This window comes from Leuciscus leuciscus (assembly GCF_965113295.1).
Source record: "Leuciscus leuciscus genome assembly, chromosome: 2".
Taxonomy (NCBI): Eukaryota; Metazoa; Chordata; class Actinopteri; order Cypriniformes; family Leuciscidae; genus Leuciscus; species Leuciscus leuciscus.
Window position 1 is genome coordinate 27,447,172 of NC_138726.1, and position 16,312 is coordinate 27,463,483.

The following is a 16,312-nucleotide window of genomic DNA, read 5'->3' on the forward strand; positions in this document are numbered from 1 at the left end:
CAGTTTAATGGTAATTAAACTTTTGAAACATAACCTTAAAAACGTAATAAATCGGCATAAAACAGAAGTTTTTCATGAATCATCTTTTCTTCCCTTTTGTGATGAGAAAAACGGCTTCTCGAATGGGAAAAAAAATTAGGGCAGGACTTGGTTCATTGGGAATAGATTAGATTGTTGCTGTCCACAAATATTGCTGTGATCTCATGTGAGTGACTGGTTGTCCCCCTGTTGTCAATAAATTGATCCCTTAAAACTCATCTTTGATCACCAAAATTACATATTTAAATGTTTTTCCTGTGAAATAAATGTCTTCATGCCTTGGAATAGCTTGAATGTAAATCTACAGTCTACACCTTTGCTCCATTTAGTGTACATGGATCCATGAATATGAAAATTAGCCCTGCCTCCACGCAATCACTCAAGCTCAGAATAACTGATCCACTTGGTCAACTTTACTGTAGTAAATGCTACACAATGGCAAGGAAATACAATGTAAATACTGATTTAATTCAGCCATGTATGTTTGAACCAGAAACTGATTCAGAAGAAGAGTGGAAGAGTGAATTATACAGGCTCATATACAAGTCGATGTATCAGAATGGTAATTCATTTTATGTATTGCTCTCTACGGTGGACACATAACGTTAACTAATATGATTAGCCTTTTGCTTGGCTATGTTATCAAACAGCTAATATTGCTAATGTTTCACAAACCTTGTTCCCGTTCGACATCTCAGTCTGCCTTCCAAAAATCTGTATCCTAGAAATGCTTTGAACATCATAGAATGTCATTGGAGAAAGGTATATAGTTTATCATAACATCCTAATATACAACATATACATAATTCACCGGCTATATTGGTAAATGTACCCGATTTTTCATATCAACAGAAAAATATACCGGGACAACCTGGCTTCTCTTGAGACTTCAGTCACACCATCCTTCAGAAATCATTCTGATATGCAGATTTGCTGTTTGAAACATTTATTATAATTATCAATGTTGAAAACAGTTGTCCCGCCGAATATTTTTGTGGGCACCATTATCCATTTTTTTACAGGATTCTTTCAAGTTAAAAAGAATAGCATTTGTTTGAAAAATAAATCTTGTGTACCATTATAAATGTCTTTACTGTCTCTTTTAATCAATTTAATGCGTCAAAAACTCAACGCTAACAGAGTTAGTTTCAACCTAAATAGTCACTATGCCCATAATGTGAACTTAATGCATCAGTTTAAGTAAGATTATAGCTGGTGCAACCCTAAACTGGACTGTATCAGTTTTCTCTGAGGATAAGTGTGAGCTCTTTCAGATGTGTCAGATGTTTTGCCTCATAGCCAATAAAATATGAGGACAGCATCATCCAGAGAGACAGCCCATCTATGTCCCTGCATGTCAACCCACTGTCTGCATGTATTAATATGTCAGTCAATACAAAATGTCAGTCAATGCAAAATGTTTAATACTTCCAATACATTATTGTCGGTGAACATTTAGGATGATCAGTTTTAGATGTTCCAGATCTCACTCTCTGATGCTTAATGTGCAAAAGTTGTCATGCAGACTGACTTGAGTGGTGAGATCTGAGTGAGCGTGACCTGGTGTGGACTGTGATGTGAGGTACGAGTCAACACTGTAGTCAGCCAAGATACTGTAATGCAAAGTGACACACACACTCTGACTCAGTGCAGCACCTCACCTGACCTTACGTGTCACTCTCAGCCAGTGGCCACTGCATTGCCACACTACCTATGTAAGCATGTGTGTGTTTGTTGTTTTGTTTTGTTTTTTGTATGTGCAAGAGCAAAATATATAACGTCACTGACTTCAATGTTAATTATTAGGATTAACCCATAAAACTACGGTTAACACAAATTTGAATGGACTGATCTTCTGCACTTTCAGAAGCACTGAAAGTTGATTTGGATAAAGGCAGAAACTGCTGAATCCATAGATGTGATGGACACTCTAAAAAATGGTGCTGTGTCAAAAAGGGACTACCTCAGCACTGGGTTGTTTTGACCCATCTTGGGTTAAATGTTTGACTGAACATGCCAGGCTGTTAAAAATATTTGCACATTTTAGAGTTAAATACACCAATCTGGTGTACATTGAGAGCAAAATTAGAAGCTCCATCCCCTTTTCAGTGACCAAATTAAACATCTTTTTTTCTTTTCTTTTTTGCATTGATTTGTACTTGGACTTTAAAGTGGACTCAAACTTCTTTTCTGTTGTGACATTTTCTCAGTCCACATTACATTCACAGTGGTGTTTTTAGGAATTTAAATATAATGATGATGATGATCTCTCTCTCTTTTACGTCCACATTCCCAATCCAGCACCATTGGGTTACTGATTATGAATGATTATCAATGCAAATTGGGTCAAATCGTCCCAGCTTCCTTACCCAACAGTCTAAAATAAATTTCATTTCATGTTTTTATGCATGCACTCCCCCTTTTATTTATTTGATGAAATTCATGCGGTGTCAGGTTTGACGTATATTTCGTTGCCAGTGATTCTCTATGCAGTTCTTTCTGAGCATCTCAGTCTAATCAGAAGCAGTTTTTGGGGCAGAAGCTCTGAGGTACAGATGCATGCTGAGAGGGGAATCAAGGCTTGCATGAATTATGCTATTTCATGTGCTGCTGCAGTCATCGTTTGTTGTCTTTCTCTTTCTTCCTGTTAGCTTTTAGGGTGCACCCTTAAACAGCACAGTACTGTTGTTTAATTGTATATAGTGTATTCATGCCTCTTTATAATAACTGCATGAGTGTCTGTGCAAATCAAGACATTTCGGTGATGTGGAGACAATATTTACCTTCATAGCTTTTCTTGTTTTGAACATTAGGGACATTTCTTTTTAAAGTTGCAATGTAACAGAAGTATAGATAATTTGTTCTGTATTGTGCGGTACTGTACATCCGAGTGAAATGTATTTTTGAGAAAAAATCTGAATGCGAGGTTGAGTGTAAGAAAGGTGTGGAGTTTAAGCAGACTAAATGATTGGAGAAGTCCGGCATATGTCACCGGAAGATCGAGTTATGGTATTTTAATTCAAAATGACAAGGTCTATTTTTATTTAATTTTTTTTACAAAAATTAGATATACATGGATTAATTGTTTGGAATTGGATCAATAACATGCATTTAGACAATTAGATAGAGATTTTCCTTTCCATTTCGACTTTAAAACAACTGGGGTAAGAAATAGTAAACCAAGAAACATTTAACAAACATAAGAATTACTATCTTCAATAATTTTGCTTCTCATGTTATATTGTCTTGCTTTAAGGATATCAAGATCCCTTTTTTTTTTTTTTTTTACAAGAAAAAAAAAAGGAAATTATGGTCATTTTAACATGCTTCAGTGTTTTATCCTGTCTTCAGTCTCACTTGGATGTCCCGCAATAATGTTAACACCCCCAACCCTGGCACACTGGATCGGCTGAGATGAATCTTTTGTCCTCAGACTGATTTTGGCAGTACTGCCTAAGGAAATGAATTTGCCTCGGTTATGGGATACAAAACAAATTAATGAGTGGCTTTAATATGAAATTTGGTTGACATTTTATTAGCATAGTGTGTAAATTTCAGCCCTGTACCCCATACTCTGATCTATGGAATGACCCGCACAGAGGCATCATCAAAGGCATAAAATCTCTAAATGTCAGTTATGTTATATTATCTTCACTGAACCCTCTGGTGCTGTTTGGTCATTTTTATTTGAATTTTTTACTTCATCGGAATAGTATGAAACTTGGTCAAGTTTTTGGCACTTGCTATGTGAACACACACACTCACACACACACAAATCATGGACATAATAAAGATAAATGGTCCTGAAAAAAATTGTCACACTTTTACTGTTAGCATTACTGTCAAAAATGACCGCATTGGAAACAAATGGGAAGCGAATTTCATCTAGTGGAAACGTTTGGTACTGCTCCCAAACAAAATCTTTATTTTTTGAAAGCTCATTTTTTGAGATATCTAACTCAAATTTGGAGCACAACTTGTTTTAGATATTGTTTTTAGATATACAGTTTTAGAGTAAAACATATATATTTCATATTCAATTAAAAAAAATGTTTTATAATAAAATAACTTAAACTTCTATAACTTTTTTTTTGTTTCACTTTTTTATACTTTTTTTCACTTCAGCAATAATCTTCTTTCTGCAGAAAAGAAAGAGTGGTTTCCAAAAGTGGTTAACAGATTATAAATGGATCATAGCTATTTCATAAATACAATTTAGTACCATACATATGATTTTTACTTCCCCTAAAAATAAAAAATATAAAATAAAATAAAATAAAAACATTAGCTAACTAAAATATAGTAGGCTACATTAATTTCACTGAAATAAATCAAAATAAAGATTTGGTCATTTGCAAGCAGCACAGAGAATACACTTCTTATGCTTTCTTTTTTTTTTTTGGAGTACTGTTTCTGTGTTTTATTTTTGTTATTGTATTTTCTTGTACAGTATTTTGTGTAATCGGGGCTTCAGATGTCCACGAATGTCTGATGCAAAGGGACACAGACTATCCTGGGAACTAGGCCAGCTTGTGTGGTTTACACTACTGGGCTTACTGTAAACATACAAACAAACAAACAAAGAAGCCCCCACTATACTCCATTTGACCCTTGGGACCCAGTTCTTCATAATCTGTAGTTCTTAATGTCGTGTCTCTACTTTAACTCGTACTGTGTATACTGTGCTTATTTCTTCCATAATCAAACAGAATCACTTGTAATCTGCAAATGATGATCATTGTCTGTGTTCAGTGTAAATTACTATAAAAAAGGCCCTTTAGTATTTTCTCATATATGAGTTGAATACATAAATGTTCATGTAGTTGCATAACAGTGAAACCTTGTGTGTTTGTGTGAGAGCATGTCTGCATTATGAATGGTGCAAAGAGAAGAAAATTGGCAGGCAAAAATCCTTGAGCAGATTTCATGTCTCCAGTTGCTATGGCAAAGCATGAAGGGCATAGAGCTATGGCTATGGAGCAAGGTACAGGAAACACTTTCGTATGACGTATTTGCATCAGTGTGGAAATGATAATAGCACCATTGCCTCATTGAGGTTAACTGATAGTCCATGAAAAATGAGCTTGATGTGATTTATAAGCTCAGTTCTCCCTCACTGAATGATTAAATGGATTTGAGGGTCTAATAATAATACTAATGTAAAATAAAGGTCATTTGTTACCCTTCTAAGTACTGGAATTGTTCTGTTCATGTCCTGTTCGTGATCATTATGATATAGCTAGTTTGATGTCTGTCAGAATCCTATCTATCTGTTGTTTTGATTAAGATACATATTAAAGCACCTGTGTTATTACTAATTATTAGCAGAAAAAAATATTGTACGTCAAAGGTTAGGTCTGGTGAAATGAGAGGAGGAATGTTCTGGAGAGGTGAGGGCTGGTCTGTGGGGGGGTTGAGGCCCGGCAGGCTGAAGTCTCTCTGACAGTCTTTCATGTTCAGGAGCTCAACAGGGAGTCATGAGGCAACATGCGCCACACATCATCAGCTCTCGTGACGGAGAAAAAAGGGATGTCTGAATTACTTCAAGGAAAGGGGTGGTGTGGGGTTGGGTGAGTAGTGAGAACTTTGACAGATGGGAGAGAGGGAGAGGAGGGGGTGGAGAACGATGTGATACAATCACTTTTAATGCATATTCTAATATTTCCATAGTCCATAGATACTGTGGTACAGTGATGATATTTCATTATATGATTTTTTATACTGTACATTATAATGTTTTGAAGCAAACATTCACTTTAGTTTTTAGTGTTTTATTTTTTCATTTATGTAGACAAAATAGTATAGAAGTTTATCATACTTTTTTTTTTTTTACTTTATAGTGTCATGCATTTATCGGTTATTGGCCATAACATGAAAATATTTATCAGTTTATTTTATTTGTATAAGCCAGAATATTAATATTTAAGTTGATTCTATTGATTTCATTTGGCTATTAAACTATTTTACGTTTTGGAGAATTGGTGGCAAATTTGAATGAATTTGTATGAAAACATCATGAAGCAGAGTCTGGCTATCACCAGACCAAGCTCAATCTTTTAAGACTGAACATTGGTCTGGGGAGTCTGCTATGTAGTTTCTACTGCACAAGAGGCGTGATCAACGGGCATGTACGCAATTGGATAGTCCTTCAACCAATCAGACCAACGATCCGGGTGACGTACTTCGCAGAGCGACGCGAAAACTCCAGGCAGTGTAACCAAACGTGTTGATCAGCGGATTGCAGGAGCAGCAATGGAATCGAGCGATATTTTCAGGTTACGCAAAAAAACAAAACATGAAAGTTAGTGTTATTTACACCCACTCGAGTGATTTGTTTGCTAAAAAGAAGCCATTGAGCATCGTTGAGAGGTTAAAAGGAATTGGACAGAGCCGTAACGGCCCTGGAATTGGATTGGATTAAACCCGCCAATAGCGCGCCAGGTGGATTAGCCAGTTTGTGATTGGTTCCCGCAAATTTGTAAAGGAAGCAGGATAGATAAATGTACAGGTTTCCAGCCTGAGCTACAGGGCGAAATCAAATCGCCGGCAGATCAGGCTGGGTTTACCCAGTCTACATGAAACATGAAGGTCCACCCTAAACCGAACCCTCAGGAACCAGATCGTACGAAAACTTACGAATGAGATCCTATGAATTCATACAAATCCACTAAAATGTAAAATACTTGCAAATTGTCATGAGAGAGTGTTGGCTCTTTTGTTTAAAATATATATATTTTTAATTTATTTTTTTAATATAATTAAATCTAGTGGACATGCCAAAATGGACAAACTTTCAAAACATCAAATAATTTGAACATCATTTAAAAGAGGGCTTCTTTAGCAATAGATAATTCCTGAAGAGCAGCACAGTGCCCTGTCATGGCAGCATCTGTCCCGTCATTCTGCACAGACTAAATTATTTTTGGACCACTCACTGGCCTGTCTGTCCTGAGACCTGCACTGCTCTACATGTCTCACCCACCATCTGTTGCCCTGGAACAAGCAGAGAGACTGGACAGTAGAAGCTCCCCAACTGCCCATAGAGAAAGTGAAAACAATCATCACAATACTTGAATATTAGCAGAGCCATTACATGTTTCTGTTTGCATTCATTTACTGTATATGGCTGATTGAAGTACATCTGCTGATTTTATTGCCTCCTCTATATTACTGGTGCTCAACTGCTTTTGATGACCTAGATTTTGCATTGGACTACAAGTAGTGAACCAGTGCTGTATCAATATCGTTTATTGTACAAATAAAAAATGATAATTAAAAAATATTTTGCTCACTTAGAGCTACCAAGTTGTTAATATTTTGCTAATATTTAGTTTTTTAGCTATATACTAGCTATATACATTCATCACTGTTCTGTGTTCATCTTTATGCTCGTTTTTTTTCTTTATGGGTTGAGATGGCAAGTCAAGATTAACGATGATAGCGTTGAGTAAATGCACCTGTACATCAGCTATTTCTGAAAACCCAACTCAACATTATAGACCTGACACACTCTCTCTCTCTCTCTCTCTCTCTCTCTCTCTCTCTCTCACACTCTCTCGTGTAAGTGCTCTGCTCTGTATGCCTTACTGCTGGTCGTCAGCCAAGTAAATGGCCCTCTTTATCCAGTTACTCTATTCAATTAAGTTCGGAAGCCACAGAAGGAATTCCCAACAGGCAGATCTCATCCATTTTTGTCTCAGATGTAAAATGATGGAAGATGATCATACAGTACACGCTGACACGGAAACACACACACTGTTATTATCAGGTGTTGGTGAGTGAGCAAATATTCTGGCGTGAATAACTTTTTATGCATATGGAGCGCACAGCTGGAAGAGTGATTTAATGGGCAATATGTGTCATACTGTGTCACCAGTATGATGCAGAGATGTATCGGAATTGGTAGCAGCCAGAATTTTAGTAAGTATATAAGTATTTTCCATGTTATGGCCAATAACCAATTAATGTCCCATATTAAAATTGTGAACTAAAATAATACACTAAAATCTGAAGTCATATTTGTTCATTTTGAGATTTGCATTGATTAGTGTTAAAATATTAGTGTTTTTGAAGATTAGGTGAGCTTTAAATGAAGGCAAAATTGTGGAAATGAGCATGCACAAATAACTATAGAATACTGGACCATAATACATACCATTCAAATGCTGGGGTGGGTAAGGTTTTGTAATGCTTTTGAAAGAAGTCTCTTATTGTAACTTTTCTAGACAAGCAACATGTATGGATAGGAATTCTCTAGAAAGACTTTAATGATGAACACATGACTAATAAAATACTTTACATAAGACAATAACAGACAAGAGACTGAACAAAACACAGAGTTTAAATATAAGACAAACCAAATGTCTGACAGGTGAAAATCATACGTAACCATAGAAACAAACGAGATAATCAGTAACCAAAACTAAACGGCGCAGAGAAACAGGAACTAAACAAAACACAACAGAATATGTCCAAGTCCGTAACAGTAGTCACCCCTTCCTCCCGCGCCATAACGAACTGTGGAGGGAGGTGGGCGAAGAGCTGGTGACGGAAGAGGACCCTGAGGAGTCGGTGGAGACAGGGTGGAGCTTTGCCTGAAGGGCTTGGTTGAACCCTGGGACTGACACGACAGAGACGGAACCAGGGTGTGTGGAGCATCTTACAGGGCAGAGAGGCCGACGGACCAGGTTGACATACACGGCCTGGAAGCCCAAGGCGGAGCCGCTGACTTGTGGGACCGAGGTGGAGACAGGGACTCGGCTGACCGGGGCGACGATGAAGCGAGCGAAGACAGGCCGAGGTGGAGGCATGGGCCTGGAGGCCCGAGGTGCAGCTGGGGACTCAACCTCATGCCAAGCTGGTGGAGGGGAAGCCAGAGAGCTTGTGATGGTAAAGCTGAATTTTCAGCACCAATGTCGCATGATCCTTCAGAAATCACTCTGAAATCTTTGCTGCTCAAGAAATCTAATTATTATCAGTGTTGAAAACAGTTGTGCTGCTTAATATTTTTGTGAAAACATTGATACATGTTTTTTCAGGACTCTGATGAATAGAAAGTTTAAAAGAACAGTATTTTTTGTAACATTATAAACAGTAAAATACATTCTTGAATAATAAAAGTATTAGTTTCTTTTTTTTCTTTTTTTAAATCTTACTGACCCCAAACTTTTGAACACTAGTGAATATCCAATATCGACAGATGCCTATAAATTAAAAATAATGTAGTAGTAATACTGTATCTGCAGATGGCCTTTATTTTATGCAAGCCTTGATTTGTTATGAGACATTTAATTTATATTGATTTAGTCATTGTATTGACAATGTCTTTGTGATTATTATATTGTGAATATTAGACTTGGTATGGCAATGTTATGGCACTGAAAGAGTGATTAGTGAAATACAGTCATTCATGAGGAAGATGATGAATTTATCCCCTCTTTTACAACAGTCCTCCAGTTTGTAAACACTTTCCACTCATCTTTCCCCAGGATGGTCGTTTTCACATTGTGGTGACTAAATGTCATGAGAAAAATCAATATGTGGGGGCTAGTGTGGCAGTGTGGGTCTTAGCGATGAGGCCAACAGTAAACACAGGCTGCTGTAACAGATGGAGGCGACAGCGCTGTGTGAATACTGCCACTCTGTACAGATTACTGCGGTAACAACAGTACACTGCTTCAGAGCACACGCTGAGCCGGACATTCTCAAGTGGCCATCACATTTCAGTCTGATATTTTCTTTAAAAGGTTTGCGAGAGACACTCATTGGGAAAACTGAGCATATGTCGGGAGAACTTGTATTGTTAGCCAAATGTTTGCTGTCTCCCTTTACATTAAAGTAGCGATGAAACGGAAGTAGCATCAGATCTTATCTTCCGTATTTTGACGCACATCCAAGTTATTATCGAAAAAGAAAACTTTAGAGCTCTATCTTGGTTCTATCCATCGGTTGTTGATAGGATGGAGGCAGATTTGAATCTGAGCTTGCAGATGATTGGTGCAGAGTTCAAGCGAACTGAATGATTGGAGAAGTTGGGTATGCATCACCAAGAAGTCTGACGTTTTCACTGGAAGACTGAGATGAGGGGTTTGGTAGCGGAAGGTAAAAAACACAAACAGAAAAACATCTCATGTCGCTGCTGCAAACAGACACAAACACTAAAGAACGTCTCATTTCAGAAGCAATTAAAATGTGCAACCTTACTTGCTCCTTCCGTTCTCACGCTTACTCGTTCCCGGTTTTTGTCTTTCGTAATGTTTTCTCACTATCTTAAGATATGGTGGCACTTTGACATTAGACACTGTATCATCTCACTCTGCTGTGTGTTTGTGGGATGGATTAATGAATGGTTGCTGGGTAGAACAGGAGGTATGAGGCAGGAATGTGTTAATTATAAATGGAGCTTCTCTCGTGGCTTACTGGAGGCTCTCATTGGAGAAACACTGTTTGTACGCATGTGTGCCCTGTGTGTGTTTGTGTGTTTTTGTGTGTGTATCGGCACGCATGCATGTTTAACTCATTGCGCTCAGAGCAGCCATGCAGAAAACCTGTGTTAGTGAACACCTTACTGCTCTCGCAAAATGGCAATAGATTGTTGGCAATAGATAATAGATAATGGCAAAACAAGTCAAAGGCATGTCAAAGCAAGGTCACTGTGATTTTGCCAAGCAAGACATATTCCTGGATCAACATCTTTTGTTGATCATGGAACAACATTCCTATCCAAAAACATAATCCTAACCCTATCCCTACCCCTAAACTTAACCCTACCCATAACTTATTCACCGATAATTTCCCTCTGATTTTAAGAAAAGAATGTAGAAACCCCTAACCCTTGTTTTAAGCCTAAACTTAACTGATAACCTATCCTTCCTTCTGATTGGTTGATTGGAATGTTGTTCCAGGATCAATAAGGATGTTGATCCAGGAACTTGTTCTACTTGTTCAAAAAATCTGTCAAAAGATCTCATCAAAGTCTCAAATTATTATCATATTTGTCAAGACACTAAGTACAAAAGTCTGACATTTCAGTATTAACAAATTCTTTCAAAACCAAACAATCTGAGCAATGGTATTCAGATTTATTTTATATCTCTAAACTCTCAATTGTCAACTATTCAATTCAATTCAAGCCTCATTTGTGTCTTTATCTCTCCTCAAATTGTAGGAGAAACATCTGAGACAGTGTGGATACTTAAGAAACATAAAAGAGAACCAAATTAGGCTCTTAAAATTACTTAAAATTACAGTTAGTGATTTATTTAACATAAACATGGGCTGAAATAAATACCAGTAAGATATAAATAGGTCTATATCATTTTCCATAAATGGTCAAAAATAGATTGCTCTTCAACACAATGTTTAAGGCACAGTTTTTACCTTTTGAGGGCCAGGGTTGATTTGTTAGGGTTTGTGCCTGTTTGACAGGCCTAGATTAACCCTGTAAGGCCTAGATTACTGAACTTCTCTAATCTGTCTGAATCTCATTCCTCTGGTACTGGAGACCAGGATTTAATGCTGGAATGTAGGTTTTCATCACCCTGAGAATAAGCTGAAAATACTCATTTGGAGAATAGATGGGTAAATCCTTCGCCGCAGCCACCCCGGTAACAGAGAATCATATAGGCTACCTTTAATGTTTATTGATATGATGACATGTCAAATTTCAACATTTAATCTTCAAAACTGTCTTCTTTCTTTTTTTTTGTTTCTTTTTTTTTTTTTTTATTGTGTTATGACAGTCATATGAAATAACAGTGTTTTTATATTGTAAATAAAAAATGTTATCCTATTTTGAAGGTCATGGTACAGTTAAATCTAAAGAGCTGTTGTGGTTCCAGGCAACACTTACAGACTTCTCAGTTCAACAATTCAGTTTGACATCTTAAACACTTCAGGAAAATTATAGCTGTCCAGGCCACCTTCTTTGGAAGAAAGCACACTGCCTCTTATAAACACTGGGGTCAGGATTTTCCAAAGTGTTTTTTTTTTTTTTTTTTTTTACAGCCTGCTACTAAAAATAGCCTAATTTATACTGTGGCTACAGGTTACACACACACTTTTGGGAATCTGGTAAATGAAACCACTCTATTTGGACTTCAGTAAGTATACATTACTGGTCCATGTTAATGAGAAATATCTAATTCAGTCATGAAACTCTAGAGGGCGCAGGCTGATAGGTCTATTAAATAGTCCACAAGCAATCACACCATTACCGCATGGCACATGCTGATTGGCCTCTGCTGATCCCTGCAGCCAATGAGACTGCTAGTTATCAGAGTTACTCTGAAACCCTCCACCTCCCTCAGCTCCACCTGCCTAGATCTGCTACGGGATTTATGTATGTCTATTTATGCAGCAGCAGCAGCAGCATATACAGTATCTTACATATAACAATGGCAGTATCTGTGTATCTATTAACTCTAGCAAGGCCATACTTGCTCTGCAGCAGCGTAGCAGATCTAGTCCGCCGATACCAAATAGATTTACATTGCCATATTCGATTACATGCTAAAACTATTCTAAGAGTTGTCATAAATGAAGTATTTTAATGTCTTGAAGTTAAAATGCAAGTGATTAAAGTGCAATGTATAAAGGTGCAGTAATTTCAGTGTTATAATTTCAATGTTGTTCTGACAGGTTTTCTTTCACTTCTGCATCCTTGTAGGTGCCACCAGGGATATCGGATCAGCGCTGACCCGCATGTGCATGAGGCATCGCAGTATTGAGGCGAAACTACGCCATTTTACTAAGTACGACCGCACTCCTCCTGTTGACTACTTCCTGTGTGTTATAGTTCAGAAGTCTATGTACAACACAAATATACTTATACTACATATGATTCTACACAACATAAGAACATGCTAGAGCACAAACAAGGGCCAAAAGTAATAGCTATACATTTCATATGGAAATCATATATGAAACTGAACAGTGTTGTCTATTATGCAGCATTATGACAAGTCACCTGGAATACTGGACTCTGATTGGTTTATTGTGGCATTACATGGTCAATTTTTCTAACATTAATTACAACCCAAATCAGTAAATCAATCAATATTTCATGCATGTTTTATTTTGTGTTTTGTTTTGCACACTATAATCGCAGACTCACTCTCAAAGTCTGATGACACTGGCATGGCAAGAGAACACAAATACACACACTTTTCACACTTCATTAATGGTCATCTGCAGACAATTCCCTCTGACAGTCTAATGAATGGTAGCCTTAAACTCTAAGCCACACTGTAAACCAAAGCTTTCATTTCGCATGATCAGAACCCGCCACCGGATGGTTGATATTTCCTTGTGAATGTTCATATCCCTCTGTAACTGAATGAGAACCTCTGACTCAGCTGTGAATGGTTGAAAACCTGATTTTCTCTCCATTGCTCTCAGTGCTTTGATGGAGAGCCTGATCACTCCTCTACAGGACCGCATTGAAGACTGGAAGAAGACAGCCAATCAACTGGACAAGGACCATGCCAAAGGTGACTAAGCACTTTTTTTTTTTGTCCATATGCACACTATGTCAGTTCTTAAAAAGTAAACAACTCACAAATTTTCACACACTTCCATTTTCACAGAGTACAAACGGTCTCGTCATGAAATAAAGAAAAAATCTTCGGACACCATGAAATTACAGAAAAAAGCCAGGAAAGGTAACACACCTTCTTTTCACTAAGACATTTTCAGCATGACAAAAAACATTGGTCAATTTATTCTGTGAAATATTGTCATAGTAGCACCCACCAACAACACACTAGCATACCAGTGTTTTAATGTCAGTGAACCTGGTGGATCAGATCAATATTACATAACTTATCCCTATTACAAAGCAGAAATGTGTTGGGAATAACTCAAGGACATTTCCTCAAGGTCAAACCTGACTGTTTCATTTGACGTTCAGAACAACCAGCTGATTTGATGCCATCAGCATTCACTGTGTTTTTAGTGGCTCTAATGGTCGATGATGGACAGATGAATCTCGGAGCTGTTGTTAAAGCCGCATAGACTGCATAGAGTGCACAATGCGAATGCGCTTGGTGAAATTACTGATCCCTTTATATCAGGCAAACAATCCTCTGTAACGTAAGCAGCCCCCTCTGCCGGCTGAAATGCAGAAGTGCAACTCTCACCTCATTTGCTAAGCAGTTCGTGTTCATATCCCAGCAGCCAATAATTTCTGCTTTTGAAGATAGGATGACAATCCTGTGTGTTACTAGGAAGAGTCCGGTGTTAAAGGAAAAGCTCCCTTTTATTCTTTTGTTACAAGTCCGGCATCTCACTCCTTCTAAGACCAGACTACCTATTTGTTTTTCTTTTGGATCCATTGCACATTAAATCGTACATTTTTGGCTGGTTTTTGATTAATTTGGCTGTGGTGGTTGGCTTTTCTGAAACAATTTGGCCGTGAAATGAGCTGAATTGCTTTCTAATACTAACCCTAACACAGTGCTCTCCCTCCTCTCTTTCTCTTTATCTCTTTCTCTCTGTTATTTTCCCTCTCTTGGATTCCCCCCCCACGTTGTGTTCTCTCTCTCTTTCATCTACTCTCCCTCTATAGAGCTACAGGGTAAGTATGTTTTTCCACGCAAAGATTCCCACTTAGATTCTTCTCACTCGTTTCTCTGCATGGCCCTTTAACCCGGCCTCAACTCAAAAAAGACCCCAACACGTCTGCAGACAGCTCTGTGGTTGTCGGATTTAACCCCCACATGACATTTTGGCTTGACAACTTACAAGTGATTCTTTCCCATTATAACAGCTGAGGGTTTGCTTAGTGCATGATTTTGCTGATGCCGTCCCAGCATGCATGCTGCTTGTGTTCCTGGAAGCAGTTCTTCTGCGGCTAACTGACTTTGCTTCCTCAGCAAAGGTCATGACCATCTCTAACAATCTAGTCTGCATGAGTTAACCTTTTAACTTCCTCTGGGAGGTTCAATGTGTTTATTTAAGAGTAGAAGATGTTCGATCGCAGAGTTCAGAGGTGTCTGTCTCCATCTGTTGTGTAGGTTCTAGTCGGAGTAGTTCGCTTTGTTCTGTGTTCACATTACGTCTGTATTGTTGGAGGCTGGAAGAGAGAATGATCCTCATGTTCTAATGCTGTATTCCCTCTTGTGTCATTTTTTTTTCTTCTTCTTATTGTTCTTTACAATCTTTTCATTTTTCCATTTGACCTTCTATTTTGTCTGATACTTTGGCCATTTTTCATTCGGTCTATTCTCCACCTTGTTTCATCCCTCTCCCTGTCTTCCTTCCCTTCTTTTCTGTCATGCTCTCTGTCACCCCCTTTAGGCCGGGGGGACCTTCAGCCTCAGCTGGACAGTGCCATGCAGGATGTGAATGACATGTACCTGCTGATGGAGGAGACAGAGAAGCAGGCGGTGCGGCGAGCACTAGTGGAGGAGAGAGGACGCTTCTGTACCTTCATCGGCTTCCTGCAGCCTGTAGTGGTACTGCCCACCTCAACCCCACTTACACCAACTGTACAGCTGCTCCACTTATTAACTCTTTCCCTGCCATTGATGGAATTTTCCGTCATTTATGAGACAACGCTTCCCCAGCCATTGATTTTCTGGCTTTCCGTGTTTTCACTGTTATACGGTAGGGGGTGCTATTACGCATCTTCTGAAAGAATTGAAAATCTTTTTGATCTGATCATGAATTTCTCAGCTTTTTGTTCAAAATGTTGCTTTTTTTATGAAACTTAACCACATTGACAAGTGTTGATAAAAAAAATGCATGAAACTAGAATAAAACCTGTTTTGTTTTTTAAGATGAGGCTCTGTTCTTTCTTTTGATATATTCATATATTCATATTTAATACATATTAAATATACTGTATTTACATATATAAAATATTCTGGGGGCCATGAATTTTTTGTGAAAATGATAAAACACGCTGGCAACTTTTTTTTTTAAACGCTGATGGGGAAAGAGTTAAGAGAACATTAGATTTTAGATTTGAGAGCACATTTAATTTCATCCTCAGTTGACTTTATTTTGAGGAAATAACTATATGATGGACATATTAAAGCAAACGACAGGAAATGTGATGAAGGTAATGAAGTTAACTTTTTTTTTGAATGCAGTAAAATTTTAATAAAGCAGGTATCATTTAAAAGCATTTAACATGTGTCAGAGTTCCCATGTACATCACCGTTCAAAAGGTTTGGGTCGGTAAGGTGTTTTAATGTTTTTGAAAGAAGTCTCTTATGCTCAGCAAGGCTTCATTTATTTGATAAAAATATAGTAAAAAAGTAATATTATG

At 37.8% G+C, this 16,312-nt stretch overlaps 1 protein-coding gene across 2 annotated transcripts in view; it reads left to right on the plus strand.

Moving 5' to 3' along the window:
- The window catches only part of mtss1lb (MTSS I-BAR domain containing 2b), a 72,630-nt gene that overhangs the window by 41,651 nt on the left and 14,667 nt on the right, over positions 1–16,312 (plus strand). For both annotated transcript variants that reach the window (XM_082161861.1, XM_082161862.1), the window contains exons 4-7: positions 12,707–12,791; positions 13,438–13,529; positions 13,626–13,700; positions 15,337–15,494. In XM_082161861.1, the coding sequence (XP_082017987.1) occupies positions 12,707–12,791; positions 13,438–13,529; positions 13,626–13,700; positions 15,337–15,494 (410 nt within the window). The remainder of the gene's footprint in view (positions 1–12,706; positions 12,792–13,437; positions 13,530–13,625; positions 13,701–15,336; positions 15,495–16,312) is intronic.